The sequence below is a fragment of the Caretta caretta genome, chromosome 2, assembly GCF_965140235.1.
Source record: "Caretta caretta isolate rCarCar2 chromosome 2, rCarCar1.hap1, whole genome shotgun sequence".
Lineage (NCBI taxonomy): Eukaryota > Metazoa > Chordata > Testudines > Cheloniidae > Caretta > Caretta caretta.
In genome coordinates, this window is record NC_134207.1 from 213,625,906 (window position 1) to 213,644,755 (window position 18,850).

Consider the following 18,850-nt stretch of genomic DNA (forward strand, 5'->3'; position numbering starts at 1 on the left):
TGACCTTTTCTTAAGCAAACTTGGGAAATATAGCTAGATGCAGTGGGCTAGAACGGCTTTTTGGAGTGGGGGTGCTGAGCTGCACCCCTCTTACCCCCGTCCGTGCCCTTCACTGCCTCCTAGAGCTGGGGCTGGGATCAGAGCCGTGGCTTCAGGAGGAGGGGGGACACAGACAGGGGTAAGGCGGTGGATGCTGGGGCCACAGCTAGGGGTGGGTGCAGACTGCGGGACTGGGGCAGGTGGGCGGACGTGACCCCGAGCCAGAGGCCAGGACCCTGCATGCGGGCTGGCTAGGACCAGCAGCAGAGCCCCCGGACATGGGCCTGGCAGCGGAGCATTGGCCTCAGCTCCACTCCACCCTCAGTCCTGGCCTCAGCCCAGCTCTGTCCTCATTCCCACTCCACAACCAGGCCAACTCTGCCTCTAGCCTCAGCTGCTCCCCAATCCCAAGTTCTACCCCCAGATGTTTCACTTTTGTCAATTTTTTTAGTGGAGACCTAGGGAAAGGGCTATCTGCACTAGTTAGGCAGAAGGGCTGGTAGAAGATCCCAGGAGTAAAAAAAGGCCAGGCAGGAAGCCTGGCTTTGAGAGGACTGTGAAACCCAGTTGGAAGATTTGTGGTGAGTAGAGTAGAACGGTTCTGTTTTTTTTTTTTTAAATAGACCAGACTCCAAGAACAGGATGTTATTGAAACAGGTGAGCTTACACGCATTTTTGGGGAGCTGAGGAAGCAGTCATGACCAGATGACCCTGTAATAGTGTCACTTAGAGATTAAAGGTCAAATTGCATTCTCAATTAAACCGGTGAAGGGGAGAGTTATTCTGGGTTGTTACTGCAGCAATTTAGAGCAGAATCAGGCAAACAACGGAGGTGTCTGAATTAGGCTGTTTTGGCAAAAATTTCCCACCGTTGCTAGCATCTGGGTCCAGGTGGCTGCCAGAATTTTAAGGAGGTCTATGTAATGTGGTTTGTAGGGCTTTGTTCTACACTACTGCTCCCATAGCTGCTATTACTAGTGAAGCTGAAGTGGTGGTTTCTGATGAAAGTGTTTTGCCAGAAAACCCTACTATAGAGATGGTTGATGTGCTAAAATGTCTGCCACACACGGATAATTTAAAATGATACCAATCACCCAGTGAGTTATTTTTTTTGCATCCAAAAAGAAAATGTGGGTAATGATGATATGTGAATATGTGGGGAACATAATCAGAAATATAATGTTCCCATTAAAATAATCACTGCTGTTCCAAAGGTGGATAAAAAGCCTTCATTTCCTTGTTCATTTTAAATGAACAAATACTAAATTTAGAAAAAATGATTAAGATATTATCTTAATGTTAACAAGCTTGATTTTTGCCAATAAATGTAATTACTTTGGTAGTGATTTCTTGCACATAGTCTGTTTAAAAATTCAGACTTTTTTGGCATAGGATTTTTTCGTGTTTAATTAGACTGTTTGCTTCCTGCTAAAAAAGAGAGTCTGATTTTACAAGGCTTACTCACAGTGAGTGGTATTTACACAAGATCCATAAGACCAACTTGAGTGTTTACTCATGCAATTAAATGACTTGCATGCTCCTTTCCCACTGCTGAGCCTCCGCCTAACTGAAGGCCAGAAATCTACTAGTACTTTGACCTATTCTACCTCATCTACATGGAGTATTTCCTCCAACATGCAACATTTTGGCCTGTGAGCCACCAATCAAGCACTGTTTTGTCCACAGCTCTGGCTCTATTGTCCACCATCTCCTATAGGCTAAGACACCACTATTTTGTACCTTGCCTCTGATACACAGGCTAGACTAGAGACTTGTCTTTCCTTCCAATTAGAGATCTGATATGGATTATTTATGCTTGTCTAAATCATATGTCTTTTGTATTCAGAAGAATTAGGCAGAAGCTAATTTTACAGCTTGTATATTGCAGGTGTCTTCCTATGAATGGTTTCCTCTGGGTAATCTGAACTCAGAAGGATTGAAAGTAACACAGTTTTGATGGCATTCTATGAGATAAACATGTTTTAAGACTGGGATCAGAGCAATTAACTAACATCTGTTAATGTCTTTCATACAGGTCATCTTTCTTTAATCTCTTTAATACAAGGTATAGCACAGAGGTATTTTCTCACACACTGTGGGCTGCATGTTCTTTTATTATTTACAGGGTGAAAAATCATCAGATGGAGAACAAACAGGAAAAGGCATGGTAAGTGTGAAGCTTAACCCCCTTTGGTAAGTATGAGGGGAAAAGCCAGTGGAATAACAGTGTAGTTGTGCAAATAAGAATTCCCCCCACTCGTCTTTCCAGGGATTTTTTAGAATACAATGGCAGTTCAGTACAGTTGTACTGTGCATATATCTGAGTACTGCATACTGGCTGTCAAGATTCTTTTCAGACAAAGCCTTATTGTTTTGTTAAAATATTTCAAAAGCCCTTACTGTGAGAATAACAAATCTCTCTCTCCTCCAGAGTCCAATACTGTTCAGGGTACGACTGGGAATCCATATCCTTGTCAATGTTAACTAAAGAATAATTTCCCTGTAGCCTGTGCTAAAAATCCATTTGAATTGAATGTCTCCTTCTCAAACTTCAAATGACCTGTGTTGTCTTGTGTCAAAATAAAAGCAGACACTGACTCTCTGTTCTGGCCAAGCCATACTCAGTCTGTGAATGGTGGGGAAATGGAGACAAAAGTAACTTTAAGCCACTTTTCCGCTTTCACTGAACAGGGTGGAGTAGCCTTAGGGAGGCTCTAATTCACACTCAGTTGTAATGACTCTAGAAGCGGTTGTGGCAGCCCTAAGCATAGGTGCTGGAACTAGGTGTGCTGGGGGTACTACCATAACCCCAGGCTTGAAGGTGTTTCAGGATTTTACAGGCTTTACAGTTTGGTTCAATGGCTCTCAGCAGCCCCACTATACAAATTGTTCCAGCATCCCAGGCCCTGAGTAACTGTAGCAGAGTGACACATACTGTCTTCCAACCATGATCCTGTTTGTCTTCTGTGCTTGGGACTGAGAAGGGTAGCATAAAGCCATTACACCAGGTCTCTGTCATGGGATTCCACCCATTTTATGCTGCCAGAGTGGGAAAAAGGGGCTGCAGCATAACAGAGTTGGGACCAGTAATCTCCAAATTACAATCCTTTTTGTACAGATTTGTCATGTCACCAGTCTACAGTTTAAACCAGTGAGATTATTTACCCGCAGCTTTTCAAAGTTATATTTCTGTATATTAGTTATTACTTATGAGCTGGACAACCACATACAGTATGAATGCACCAGGTAGAGGACTTTAGGCAAATCTGAACTATCGCCATTAATTTTGTGCAAGCAATAATGTGAGAGCATCTATTTGCATATGCAAAACACATATTTGTATGTGCAGATTTGGTAATTAGATGTATAATTTCCTGACTGTCAGGGTTAAAAGCCTGTGTGCATGGGCAAGTGTGGTTTACTCATATGTACATTTAGTTTGCACAGATTTAGAGGCCAGACTGAGAGTGGCAAAAAATGTTGCTTTATATTGATGATTGCTACACAATAACTAGCTGTTGCCCCAATCCAAAGGCATTTGACTCTAATGAGCTTTGGATCTGGCTTTGTGTAACTAACCCAGGGATCTGGACACAGTAAGTAGAATGTAAGTACTTCTCATGTTATTGAGGCATATCAGCAACTTCTTGAAGATAGTCCAGAATATTTTCCAGAAAATAGACGGGCAAGGAGCTCATTCATCTTAGTTTCAGACAGTTTCACTATATTTAAGACAGATTATGTTTTCTTTAAGAAAACAATTTCTATTCATGCTTCAACTATTTTTCAGTGTTTTCTGATCCCTTCCAATTCTGTGAATATCTAGAGCCATATCATTCTTTGTTGTACAACAAATAGTTTATTGTGGAACGGAAAAACCATTCTGCTTAAGATAACATAATTTTTACTCTTTATTTTCAAGTAGAAAAAATAAATTAATCAAACTAGATAAAACCTCTTAATAACCCATATTGCATTTTTAGCATAAAGTTTAAACAAAAAGACATAGCACATAATGACAAAGGTCAGAAAACAAAGTGTATCTAGGATAAATATTCAAAACAAAATGAATGGTTTTGCCCTTTCTCCTAAAAAGAACATAAACATAAATCAGGGTTGTTTTTCTGAAAAACCACAAATCTAGTGCAACCACTTTCCAAAACAACCCTTGGGGTGAAGAGCCCAAAATAAACAAAGATTGCCCACAAAAAGAGTTTCTGGACCATCTATGCGTTTTCCATATCTCTTCAAAATGACAGCTCAGGATAACTTTCAAGTGCATGGGTACGTACAACATATCCCAGCAGGACTGGGATGTGTATCCTATCCAAATGTGAATATAATAACCTGAGCTCTCTCGGTTCATTTGACAGGACTACATGGCAAATGTTCATAATCTAAAGTTTGACACATCTCAATGTGGCTTAGTTACTGCCAATGTAAAACTCTCTGTCCTACCATTTCAGTGAACATGTGAGAGGCTGCTTGCTACAGAGAGAAACACATTGTTCTTAGGTTTCAGAGTAACAGCCGTGTTAGTCTGTATTCGCAAAAAGAAAAGGAGGACTTGTGGCACCTTAGAGACTAACCAATTTATTTGAGCATGAGCTTTCGTGAGCTACAGCTCACTTCATCGGATGCATTGTTCTTAATCTACCTAATTGTTAATTGCCACGGGGCAAAAGTGGATATCAATTCAAAGCTAACATTCTTGGTTTTGTAAGTTGTACCCATGTGAACATTAGGTATCTTTCCTTTGTATACCAAGTGTTAGTGCCTATTCATTTAAACTATGTGTCTTTCTCAAAATGCTTTCAGTTACATGTCTTAGCCACAGAGCTCACCCAATTTCCTCTCCTCAAGCCCATGAAGGCAGGAGAGGGGGATGTAGTAATCTTAATAGGGGCCAAGAGTTTTTCTTTTCCCTTCTGGCCCTTCTGGCTGGGCATTGTAGTATCTTGAAGTTGTTTAATAAAACACTGCAGCTTTGTTTTTTGTGTTCTAGTCACACAAACCCCACCACAAGTGAATCCCATTAGTACAGCCTCACAGGAATCTCAGGCTTCTGTACAGTATATCCAGATGGACTTGGGGCCTCTAACATTCAGTTCTTGTATTTTGCTCTCTAAAGGGAAACAAAATTTAAACCATCATTTAAAATTCCCCATAGCCCTAATAGGATAACTGGTGTTGTTTTCAAAAGCAAATAATCTTTAACAAGCAAATGAAACTTCCTCTAGATTAGATCTGTGTAAATGTGGTTAAAAAAAAAAATGTTCCCATGGCATTTTTACAAAGACTCACCACGTTTGGAGGTAATTTTGCAACTGTGAAAAATGTAGCAGTAGTGGTAGTTATAAATTGTATCAATTTATTTTGATTTCAGTCTAAAAGAAGCTCCTCTCCAAAGGGTGCCACTGAAACCCTTGACTTGCATTTTGAAATATAGTAACATAGGAATTCCACTCACAACACCAGACAAAAACTCAGCTCTCTTCCCTCCCTCCCTCCCACATATTGTTGCATCCAAATTAAGGGATCCATGTCGTTTAAAACCCCACTGCTCTTCCCCACCAGACAGCAATCTGCCCCTCTCCTCCAATGCCCACTCAAACAGATGGGCTTTGCAGCCTACTTGGAAGGTCAATAAACTGAGATTTGTTGGGGAGAGCCTTCCAAAGGAGAGTGGCCCTTTGGGGAAAAGCTCTGCCAGCAGCCCCTTGCCTTATACCCCTATAATAAATAATCATTGTTTTGGTGGACTGGATTTTTCATAGGGAAGGGGAAGAGAGCCTGGTGTGAGGTACAGATGATCTGTGTTCTTTGACTACTGGACACTATAGAAATGTATTCATAATTTGTTTGTATCCTTCTGCCCACTCAATCCATGCCATCATAGAGCTCAGACCTGCAAACGTGGACTTCCACTAATGCAATGAGAGTGAGTTTGTTCCCAGCCTAATTTATTAAAATTGGTTAAAGGAGAGGCAGTGTAGTCTAACAGACAGGGCACTGGATTGGTCATCAAGTGACTTCAGTGCCATTCCTGGCTCTCTCGCTGACCAGCCGTGTGACTTTGGGCAAGTAACTTACCTCTCTGTTTCCTCTCCCACCCCTTGTCTATTTAGATTGTAAATTTGTTGGGGCAGGGATTGTCTGTGTTGCTGAACTCTGTGCCTGTACCATGCCTAGCACACTAAGGCCTCAATATCATTTGAGACTTCAGTAATCAGTTGTGGATTATCCAGTGGGCCTAAGGGGCCCATGCCTGGGGCTCCCGGAAAATGGGCACCTCAGCAGCCCAGAGTCCTGGCAGAAGCCGTGGGGTGGCCCAGCGCCCCAACGTTGGTTCCCAGCAGCAGCGCCCGGTGGGGGAAACTCCAGCACCCGGACTACGGGCCCTAGCAACAGAGTCAGGGCTAGAGGAGCTCTCACTCCCCACTGTGGGGACGTGGCTGGGGGGACAGAGTTTCTCCGGTCCTGGGGCTGCACTGGGAGGGAGAGGGGACAGAAATAAGGGAACAAGGGGTGGGGGTCAAGGGGCAGGGCTGCGTGGGAAGGGGTGGAATGGGGGCAGGGTTGTGGGTGGAAGGGCCATAGGTTCTGGCACAGGGGGGCCCCCAAACTTGATCTGGCCCAGAAGACCTTAATCTACCTCTGGGCTTAATACAAGTAGGTAATAAATGAGAGGGAAATCTCCTGACCACCAGTGCTCGTAGGAAAAAGTGTGAAAAATTCCTACATTTGAAATCACAGAATTACTGTACTCATGTACTCTAGTTATTTGCTGGGCAACACATACAGCCAAATAGGTATCAAATAGGTTTGTAATGGGCCTGATCCTGAGAACTCCCACTGATATGAATGGGAGCTGTGGATGCTCAGCACCTTGTACGATCAAGCCTATTTAGAGAAGCCAGATTTGGGTCTGGTCCTGTGAGATGCTCAGTGGTTTCTGCCAGGTGTGGAGCACTCAGGGCTCCTACTGAAGATGATGAGGTCCCAGGGCCTCAGAATAATATAATATCTGGCATTTAATGTGTAATTCTGCTTCTCTTTAAGTCAATAGCAAACTCCCAGTGATTTCAATAGTGCAAGATCAGGCTGATAGATTTGCCAGATTTTTATGAGAAGGAATCTGTCTGCCACTACATTTTGTAACAGATTGGTGACCATATATAAAGGACTGGTAATTATAATATTTAATCTGTCTTAAGTAAGAACTGAGCAGCATCTCAGAACCACTTTCTTTGAGCTGAAGTCTGTGCAGTGTAGTCTCACCTACAGAACTATAGGAAGGGGATTAAAGAACACTGTAAATATTTACCACAAGTTTATCAGTGCTTAAACTTTGCAGCACTGTTGTTCCTTTGCTGAGCAGTAGCAGATTTTGTGGCCTAACTCGTAAATTTCTCATCAGAAATCAGTGATGCAGAGTATGGATATTGTCTTAATTGTAATTTGTTTTATTTACATGGTATGCACCAGTCCTTGGACAGAGGTGCTCAAACAGCATGGAGGGATTCCTTTCTTTTAGCAATCTCAGCTCAAATACCAATGCCTGGTTCCTAGGGTGCAATTCTGCCTCAAGAATCAGATAGTACTTAGACAGACTAACTCAGAGGAGAAACACTCCTTCTGCTTGTGTCCCCAAAGTTCTGGCATCACAAGACTAGCAACAATGAAGTACCTGAAAGACTGAATGAGGCTCATAAGCTAAGAAACAAAATTTGTAGAACAATGTTTAATTTGGGATTGGTCCTGCTTTTGAGCAGGGGGTTGGACTAGATGACCTCCTGAGGTCCCTTCCAACCCTGATATTCTGTGATTCTATGATTCTATGTTTAACGGCACCATTTGGCGACTATTGCCACACTGGTACTGTATTGCTCCAGTCACAGCAGCTCCCAAAATAATATAATATGGTATTGTGAAAGATAAATAGTTGCTGTCATATTGATGTACAACAAGTTACTTAGGTCGAAGATATACTATGGGGGAAATCCCCTGCTGTAGCTTCCTTGAGTGAACTGGAGTTACTAAGTGGTGTTTCATGAGATGTCACCAGGTCACAGAATCAGGTCTGCTGTGTGGTGGCTGATGTTATGACCGGGGAGCAAATGCCAGAAAGAAATCAGACTGTACCTCGACCTTCTGTGCAAAAGCAGAGGAGGGTAAAGAGCTTCCTCCAACCTTTGCCGACCTTTCCATACAGACCAGCATTTCAGTCTGGTCTCTCTCCTAAGCACAGGGACTGATCCCTGCTAGCATCCTCGGAGGCACTAACTACCCCAATAGGATGAGGATGGCTGAGGAGACTGCAGGGCCGTGTCTGCCCTAACCAATGGAGCAGGGTGACTGTGGAGGGGAAAACATGCTGCACCCACCTGATATATGGTGCAGTAGACATGCTCATAGTGCTCCTCTAGGGATCTTAGGGTATGTCTACACTACGGAATAAGGTCGAATTTATAGAAGTCGGTTTTTTAGAAATCGGTTTTATATATTCGAGTGTGTGTGTCCCCACAGAAAATGCTCTAAGTGCATTAACTCGGCAGAGCGCTTCCACAGTACCGAGGCTAGAGTCAACTTCCGGAGCGTTGCACTGTGGGTAGCTATCTCACAGTTCCCTCAGTCTCCGCTGCCCAGTGGAATTCTGGGTTGAGATCCCAATGCCTGATGGGGCTAAAACATTGTCGCGGGTGGTTCTGGGTCCATATCGTCAGGCCTCCGTTCCCTCCCTCCCTCTGTGAAAGCAAGGGCAGACAATCGTTTCGCGCCTTTTTTCCTGAGTTACCTGTGCAGACGCCATACCACGGCAAGCATGGAGCCCGCTCAGGTAACCGTCACCGTATGTCTCCTGGGTGCTGACAGATGTGGTTTGGCATTGCTACACAGTAGCAGCAACCCATTGCCTTCTGCAGCAGATGGTGCAATACGACTGGTAGCCGTCATCGTCGTGTCCGATTTCTCTGAAAGCATGGGCCCTGCCAATGCATGCATCATGGTGCTAATGGGGCAGGTTCATGCTGTGGAATGCAGATTCTGGGCTCAGGAAACAAGCACAGACTGGTGGGAACGCATAGTTTTGCAGGTCTGGGACGATTCCCAGCGGCTCCGAAACTTTCGGATGCGTAAGGGCACTTTCATGGAACTTTGTGACTTGCTTTCCCCTGCCCTGAAGCACATGAATACCAAGATGAGAGCAGCCCTCACAGTTGAGAAGCGAGTGGCGATAGCCCTGTGGAAGCTTGCAACGCCAGACAGCTACCGGTCAGTTGGAAATCAATTTGGAGTGGGCAAATCTACTGTGGGGGCTGCTGTGATGCAAGTAGCCCACGCAATCAAAGATCTGCTGATATCAAGGGTAGTGACCCTGGGAAATGTGCAGGTCATAGTGGACGGCTTTGCTGCAATGGGATTCCCTAACTGCGGTGGGGCCATAGACGGAACCCATAGTCCTATCTTGGCACCGGAGCACCAAGCCGCCGAGTACATAAACCGCAAGGGGTACTTTTCAATAGTGCTGCAAGCTCTGGTGGATCACAAGGGACGTTTCACCAACATCAACGTGGGATGGCTGGGAAAGGTACATGACGCTTGCATCTTCAGGAACTCTGGTCTGTTTCAAAAGCTGCAGGAAGGGACTTTATTCCCAGACCAGAAAATAACAGTTGGGGATGTTGAAATGCCTATATGTATCCTTGGGGACCCAGCCTACCCCTGAATGCCATGGCTCATGAAGTCGTACATAGGCAGCCTGGACAGTAGTCAGGAGCTGTTCAACTACAGGCTGAGCAAGTGCAGAATGGTGGTAGAATGTGCATTTGGACGTTTAAAGGCGCGCTGGCGCAGTTTACTGACTCGCTTAGACCTCAGCGAAACCAATATTTCCACTGTTATTACTGCTTGCTGTGTGCTCCACAATATCTGTGAGAGTAAGGGGGAGATGTTTATGGTGGGGTGGGAGGTTGAGGCAAATTGCCTGGCTGCTGGTTACGCGCAGCCCGACACCAGGGCGGTTAGAAGAGCACAGGAGGGTGCGGTACGCATCAGAGAAGCTTTGAAAACCAGTTTCATGACTGGCCAGGCTACGGTGTGAAAGTTCTGTTTGTTTCTCCTTGATGAAACCCCCCCGCCCCTTGGTTCACTCTACTTCCCTGTAAGCTAACCACCCTCCCCTCCTCCCTTCGATCACCTCTTGCAGAGGCAATAAAGTCATTGTTGCTTCACATTCATGCATTCTTTATTCATTCATCACACAAATAGGGGGATGACTACCAAGGTAGCCCAGGAGGGGTGGTGGAGGAGGGAAGGAAAATGCCACACAGCACTTTAAAAGTTTACAACTTTAAAATTTATTGAATGCCAGCCTTCTTTTTTTGGGGCAATCCTCTGTGGCGGAGTGGCTGGTTGGCTGGTGGCCCCCCCACCGTGTTCTTGGGCGTCTGGGTGTGGAGGCTATGGAACTTGGGGAGGAGAGCAGTTGGTTACACAGGGGCTGTAGTGGCAGTCTGTGCTCCAGCTGCCTTTGCTGCGGCTCAACCATTCACTGGAGCATATTGGTTTGATCCTCCAGCAGCCTCAGCATTGAATCCTGCCTCCTCTCATCACGCTGCCGCCACATTTGAGCTTCAGCCCTCTCTTCAGCCCGCCACTTACTCTCTTCAGCCCGCGACCTCTCCTCCTGGTCATTCTGTGCTTTCCTGCATTCTGACATTATTTGCCTCCATGCATTCGTCTGTGCTCTGTCAGTGCGGGAGGACAGCATGAGCTTGGAGAACATTTCATCTCGATTGCTTTTTTTTTTCTTTCTAATCTTCACTAGCCTCTGGGAAGGAGAAGATCCTGTGATCATTGAAACACATGCAGCTGGTGGAGGAAAAAAAAGGGACAGCGGTATTTAAAAAGACACATTTTATAAAACAGTGGCTACACTCTTTCAGGTAAAAAGAAAAGGAGTACTTGTGGCACCTTAGAGACTAACCAATTTATTTGAGCATGAGCTTTCGTGAGCTACAGCTCTATACATCTGATGAAGTGAGCTGTAGCTCACGAAAGCTCATGCTCAAATAAATTGGTTAGTCTCTAAGGTGCCACAAGTACTCCTTTTCTTTTTGCGAATACAGACTAACACGGCTGTTCCTCTGAAACTCTTTCAGGTGTACTCTTTCTAACACACTTGCTGTTAACATTACATACATAGCACATGTGCTTTTGTTACAAGGTCGCATTTTGCCTCCCCCCACCACGTGGCTACCCCCTCAACCCTCCCCCCCTCCCCGTGGCTAACAGCGGGGAACATTTCTGTTTAGCCACAGGCAAACAGCCCAGCAGGAACGGGCTCCTCTGAGTGTACCCTGAAGAAAAGCACTCTATTTCAACCAGGTGACCATGAATTTTATCTCACTCTCCTGAGGATAACACAGAGAGATAAAGAACGGATGTTGTTTGAACGCCAGCAAACATACACTGCAATGCTTTGTTGTACAATGATTCCCGAGTACATGTTACTGGCCTGGAGTGGTAAAGTGTCCTACCATGAAGGACGCAATAAGGCTGCCCTCCCCAGAAACCTTTTGCAAAGGCTTTGGGAGTACATCCAGGAGAGCCGCGAATGCCAGGGCAAAGTAATCCTTTCACATGCTTGCTTTTAAACTATGTATGGTATTTTAAAAGGTACATTCACCGGAGGTCCCTTCTCCGCCTGCTGGGTCCAGGAAGCAGCCTTGGTTGGGTTCAGGGGGTACTGGCTCCAGGTCCAGGGTGAGAAACAGTTCCTGGCTGTTGGGAAAATCGGTTTCTCCACTTGCTTGCTGTGAGCTATCTACAACCTCATCATCATCATCATCATCTTCTTCTTCTTCTTCGTCCCCAAAACCTGCTTCCGTGTTGCCTCCATCTCCATTGAAGGAGTCAAACAACATGGCTGGGGTAGTGGTGGCTGAACCCCCTAAAATGGCATGCAGCTCATCATAGAAGCGGCATGTTTGGGGCTCTGACCCGGAGTGGCCGTTCGCCCCTCTGGTTTTCTGGTAGGCTTGCCTCAGCTCCTTAAGTTTCACGCGGCACTGCTTCGGATCCCTGTTATGGCCTCTGTCCTTCATGCCCTGGGAGATTTTGACAAAGGTTTTGACATTTCAAAAACTGGAACGGAGTTCTAAGAGCACGGATTCCTCTCCCCAAACAGCGATCAGATCCCCTCCTGTTTGGTCCATGCTGGAGCTCTTTTGCGATTCTGGGACTCTATCATGGTCACCTCTGCTGATGAACTCTGCATGGTCACCTGCAGGTTGCCACGCTGGCCAAACAGGAAATGAGATTCAAAAGTTTGCAGTTCTTTTCCTGTCTACCTGGCCAGTGCATCTGAGTTGAGAGTGCTGTCCAGAGCGGTCACAATGGAGCACTCTGGGATAGCTCCCGGAGGCCAATACTGTCGAATTGTGTCCACAGTACCCCAAATTTGAGCCGGCAAGGCCGATTTAAGCGCTAATCCACTTGTCAGGGGTGGAGTAAGGAAATTGATTTTAAGAGCCCTTTAAGTCGAAATAAAGGGCTTCATCGTGTGGACGGGTGCAGGTTTACATCGATTTAATGCTGCTAAATTCGACCTAAAGTCCTAGTATAGACCAGGGCTTAGTGAGTTGTTATGCTTCCCTTTGGCACAATTCTTCCCAGAACTTCTCCTTGGGTGGTGTGCTTTCCCACTGACCCAAATACAGGTCAGTAGCCATCTGCACAATCTGGGGTAAAATGTACATGTGTTTAGCTTGCAGACTGATGCTTGTTTCAAAAATAATGCAGTTAACATCCTACCCATTCCTCACATTTGTTTCAACAATTTATCTGAAAGTGTCTGAAATGCTTCATCCATGATCCCTTTTGTCTGAACACATTTGGGCCCAAACCCACAGACCTTAACTCAAGTGAATATTCCTTGTCCATGCAAGTATTCCCACTGAACACAAGGTGTTTCCGCAGGCGTAAAGCTTCCATAGTTAAAACTTTGCAGGATGGATGATTTTTTATTAATGCCTCCTGACCAGAATGATGATAAAAAGTTTATCTTTTGTTTGCTGGCTAAATCCCACCTCCTCTGTCAAATGTACTGTTTTTCATCCTTTACACAATTGATCCCAGTAGCCACTGCTAGTACTCATGTCCTCAAGTCTTTTTTGGCTTGTGATATTAAAGATCAACAGCACTGGGTCAACACTTAAAGGAAGAGTCATTATTTATTATCCTGTTTAGTCAAAGGTTCCAAATTGCAATGCAATGACAGCTGTGAGGATATCTAAATGCTATTTTCTCTCTTTTTGTTTAGTTGAGGACATTTATTTAGGTTGTCTTGAAACTACAGGTTTAGTGTAGCAACACTTTGCTACAAAACTGGTTGTTTAATAAAAGGAAAATTATTTAAGATTTTCCCTGGAGATTCTTTTCTTAGCATCTGACTTGAGAAAGTCTGGTTATAAAATGCTTATATGAAAGGAGAAGTTAGCCTGTTTGAAAAGAGAACTGGAGAGCAGGTTACATGTTATAACGATCACTTCTGCCTGAAAAGTGCCGGTCCACTTTCACTAGTTTTAGCCTTCAGCGGCTGAAGCAGCAACCATAAGTTCATGATTCACTTGCTTTTTAGGGAGTTGCACAATGTAGATAATCAAAGAAATGAGCGTATGTCTTGTATTAGCTGGTAAAAAGAGAAGGACTTGCATCTACCCCTCCCCCTACCTCCCTCATGTTGCAGTGCTAATGCTGACTGTGGACAGAGCAAATATTTCCTTGTAAAATGAGACAATACAGGAAGTGTTCAAAAGAATAAATTCATTGGCTCACTGTAATGTCCATCACTGGAAATGTTTAAATCATGATTGGATGTTTTTCTGAAATTTTCAAACGGGAATTAATTCAGCAAACTCCTATGGCCTGCGTTATACAGGAGGTCAGACAAGATGATCACGTTGGTCCTTTCTGTCCTTATAATGCATAGCTATGTAGAATAGTGTGAGAGAGGGGGAGAAATCCTGTTAAAGCTGGCATCATAGTTTTTACTGTAGGTCTCCAGTAGCAAATCAATGACATTATTGTATTCTGTTTTGTGTACTGGTGTGGAAAATTGAAAGGAAGAAAAGAAGAAATGTTAATTATTTCATGGACAAGAACATGCACATTTTTTGAAAGAGGAGGATGGGCTGCATAGTATCTTACCCATGCATGACAAAAATGTTCTAGAATACAACACTGCAATTTAAAGTATCCTAGGTTAACCCTACTTACACAGGATGGCTTTTTTGTCCTCCTTTAGTGGTTGCACCACAGATGTTTGAGTTGCTGGCTTTGAGCTAACAGCTGAATCTTTTAGCTCAATCAGTAGAGGTTCATGCTTTCAGATCTGGAAATCCCAGGTCCAAATCCTCCTGCCAATGGCCCATCCAGGGGTGTTGCATTAAACTAGCCTGTTTACATCCTAGCAGGGGTTTGGTGACAGCCTACAGACAGGTTTATCCAGCACAGGTTAGCAGTAACCAAAAATCTTTATTGTGACTGTTTTGGTGGCTTATGTAACATGAGTTAATGATCTCTATTTAATTCTTGATCAGCAGGTGTCAGCACATATTGACCATCAGCACTTTTGCTGGTAGTCTCAGGAGAAAGGCTAAGGACCGAATGGCTGGGGAGTCACAGAGAATCTGTAATAGTGTTCCTGATAAAAAATGCGATACAGGCTAGGGAACATGCACTTCCTGTGCTTATTATACCTCTTCTGTGAAAGGAGGGGATTTGGTGCTGTCAATATAGCTTCTTTCACGTTGATTTAGATTAGAAGAGCGTGTGGCACCCTCTAAAAATAAAAAACCCAGGTGAGCAGTCTACAGTGTCACCGCTCAAACTTTTCATGTGGATTATTGGAACGTGAAATTAATTTTCCAGGCACCTGTATTTATTTTACAGCAAATCAGCATCATTAGGAAGCTGCTTCTAGACGGTACAGAAAAGAACAACGGAACAATCTATTGACAATATCTGAGGAACTGACAGCAGCATCTGGGGACTGCATGTTTGGAAAGCCGCTTTGCACATGGCCAGTAAAGTTTCCAAGGTGTGAGGTTTTATTTCAGGAATCAGAGACTATCTGATTAAAATCAAGTGTAACCCTTGAGGAGGAGTGGTGTTTTTGTGGTCTTGGCTGCCAGAGTGGGCTCCTTTACAGCATAGCTGCTACTGCTGGGTCCTGCAGCTATACATCTCGAAGCAGCTTTTTTCGGTGAGCCTGATGACTTCCTACAATTAATTCACCCTTTAAAAAAAAATTCCCCTCAGTCTTTTTTTTCCCCTTTTCTTCTGCCCCCCCCCCTTTAGAAAAACCTGAGCACCATATACCATCTTCAAAAGAGTGGCTTCATTTGTACCACAGTTGAATTACAGGCAGAATTCTGATTACTTGGCATCTGAAAGAACATGATTGTGGCAAATTAGGTTGCTAACATAATTTAGGACTAGGTCAGCAATTCATTTTTAAGATATAAATTGTTCCTGTATAATGACCCCAGTTTTTGTGTTAGCAATTTTACAACCCAGAACCTTCAGTGCTAAAAGCATGACCCTTTACTGCTAGCGCTAAAGGAGTAATTCCTTTACCTGGTACCTGTAGTCGACTCTTACAATCCCCCACACCCCACCAACCCAATGTGGACTATTCACTTGAAAGGTATAAAGATCCAAGTTTCCTACTGTGGGTTACATCTGTGTAAAGAGAGGCTGGGCCTTAATCCTTTGGAATGTTTCCCATTATATAATGCTCTCTTTCACACTTGTGCTGATTTTAAAAAACATAGTGGAAGCAAGATGTATGTTACTGATCTAACACTCAGAAGGTGGTTGGCTGAATAAATGAAGCTGTCAAAGATAGTTTATGAAAGCTAATTAAAGATTATTCAGTGCAGAGTGAAGTAGGATGAATCAAAAACACTACTGCAATAGGGTTTGCTTCTGCTACTATTAAAATTCAGTGTCAAAACGCACGCTGTTTTTCAATGGGACTAGGATGAACTTTCTTGGGCCTGATTTGGCTCACATTGAAGATCATGGAAGTGGAGGTGGTTGAAATGTTTTAATCAAAAATAGCTTTTTTGGTTAAAAATATTTTGTTTTGCTGGTGGGAAAAACCTCTACTCTCTTGAACTAAAAAAAAGGGGGGATTTTTTTTCCCACTGAAACAAAATTGTTTATTGAAAAATAATTTTAAAAAATCATGAAACATTTCAAATGAAATAAAGAATACATTTCTTTCAACATTTTTCACAAAATATACTTACCGTTTTTTCACCAGTCAGCTCTACATGGGAATTTTGCCATTGACTTAATAGGAAAAAAATAAGTCCCCTTCTCTGGTCTCGCACAGAAAGGCAAGATTCTCTCCTCCTCCACAGTTCTGCTCAACCCAGGGTGCAGAATGTCAGGGAACTGATCCTAACTCCCTATTTCTGAGGGTCAGTCCCAGCTACAACAGCAGTAGGCCTTGTCTATATTAACAGGGTTTTGCTGATATAGGTAAATTAATGTAGTTAAACTGGTAAAACCTTCCTAATGTGGATGCAGTTATAGTATAAAAGTGCTTACTTATGCCAGTATATTTTATGCTGGTTCAGGGAACTGGCATCAGATATGGTGGTATAATTACAGTTGTACTGGCATAACTACATCTACACTAGAGCTTTTACCGGCTTAGCTATGTCAGTTATCCTTAAGTAACTACACCACTGACATATGGCCCTTAATGAACCCCATGCCAATGGAGGATTTGTGGAGTGGAACTCCATCACATTTCCTTCTCACTCCTACCGTTTCCCCACCCTACTCCCAACAAGCCTACTATGCTGAGAGTGGGATGGGAATGAAGAGCCACAGAGTGGGATATAGCTCAGCATTGCCCAGCAGAGTGTTCCCTACACCAGTGAATTTTCTGCTGGTCATTTGCAGCCATATTATGTCCCCATGTTGCCACATGAATAATGTAAAGGGATTATAAATTCACCAGAGAATATGACCCAAAATGTTTTACTATTGGATTAGATTCCATGAGGTGAACTTTCTGTTCTACCACTAATTAATACACACAATTTTGTGTTCTTCAAACTTTTCTGCTCTCTTTTCTCCTCCACCTCCCCAGCCTTGTGCTTCTCTTCAGCAAATCTGGTCTTGTTTATTTTTACATTATTATCTAACAGGCATTAATTATAGCTCCGCATCACTTGGTATATCTTTAGGGAGTGCCTGCAAGTTGTAGAAGCCAGCAGCAAGATGAAAAACACAAGTTCTCTTCAAAGAAAGCAGCCATTTCACTTTATGACCTCTACATATCTGATGGGGGGCTATATTATTTAATTAGTTATTTATTTAATTTGTTTTTACAGCTTGGCATTAGAAGGACCCGTTCAAAGAACAAACATTTAAATGTCCCCACAGTCATTCTGGAGTTAGTTTAAAGGACAGTTAGAACACTAACATTCAGTAGAAAAGCTGAAAGTATTTAACAGTAAAGGCTTCTTTGCCAAAATGAATTTTCAATCAAATAAATATCTATTTATCTTACCTGTAGTTGCTGATGAAAAACTGGTATTGTAAGACTAAATGAGAAGATCACTGAATAAGTGTTTGGACTTGGAGAGTCAACATGACAGCACTTAAAAAAGAGATTGGAAACAGGAAAAGAAAACAATCAATACATCCAAGTAATCTTCCTGAAATTTGTGGAAAGTGGTGAACAAAAAGAAAACCCTGTCTATATTCAGTATTTTATTCAGATGTGTACAGCTTCAGCTCCTGTACTGGAGAATCTAGGCTCACCTGAGTGTGATGCTCAATCACAGATACTAAGATGTCCCTCAGTATCAGAGATCCATATCTGGCCTGATTTCTAAGGGCTTGTCTATACAGCGACACTCAGGGGAAAATTCGTCCAAATTAATTGTTAAAGTGGATTAGTTAAACTGCATTAAATCTCTGCATGGATGCACTCATTCAGAATTAAAGTGGCCTTACCTTGGTTTAGTTTAATTCACTTTGGAAATGAGTTAAGATAAACTGAAGTAAGGCCACTTTACTTCTGAATAAGAGCATCCACACAGGGGTTTAATACAGTTTAATGAGCCGCTGATGGTGTGGTTGGTGTGGGGATGAGAGCTGAGGATGCGTTGTTCTAAGTCAGCCATAAAAATGTTGGCATACTGTGGGGCCATATGGGTACCCATATCCTGAACCTGAAGCAAATACTAACCAGCAACTACACACCACAGAAACACTAACCCAGAAACCAATCCCTGTAACAAACCCCACTGACTTCTCTGTCCCCATATCTACTCTAGCGACATCATCAAAGGACCAAACCACATCAACTGCACCATCAGAGTCTCATTCACCTGCACATCTACTAATGTGATATGTGCCAGCATTACCCCTCTGCCATGTACAGTTTCTATGTGAAAGGCTAAATGGTCATAAATCAGACATCAGGAATAGTAACATACAAAAGCCAGTAGGAGAACACTTCAATCTTCCTGGGCACTCAATAACAGATTTAAAAATAGCCATTCTTCAACAAAACAACTTCAAAAACAGACTTCAAAGAGAAACTGCTGAGCTACAATTCATTTGCAAACTTAACACCATCAATTTGGTCTTGAATAGGGACTGGGAGTGGTTGGCTCAAAGCAATTTCCCCTCTCTTGGTATTGACACCACCTCATCAATTATCAGGAGTGGACCACATCCACCATGACTAAATTGGCCTTCAACATTGGTTCTCCAC

The 18,850-nt window shown here is 43.3% G+C and overlaps 1 protein-coding gene across 1 annotated transcript; it reads right to left on the reverse strand.

The window, feature by feature from the left end:
• Positions 1–10,314: 10,314 nt before the first annotated feature.
• On the reverse strand, positions 10,315–12,484 carry LOC125630853 (uncharacterized). The gene is made up of 2 exons (XM_048836970.2): positions 11,729–12,484; positions 10,315–10,911 (listed from the first exon to the last, which is right to left on the reverse strand). Exons 1-2 carry the CDS (start codon positions 12,144–12,146, stop codon positions 10,589–10,591), a joined length of 741 nt encoding a protein of 246 aa, XP_048692927.2. The 5' UTR covers positions 12,147–12,484; the 3' UTR covers positions 10,315–10,588.
• Positions 12,485–18,850: the final 6,366 nt, after the last annotated feature.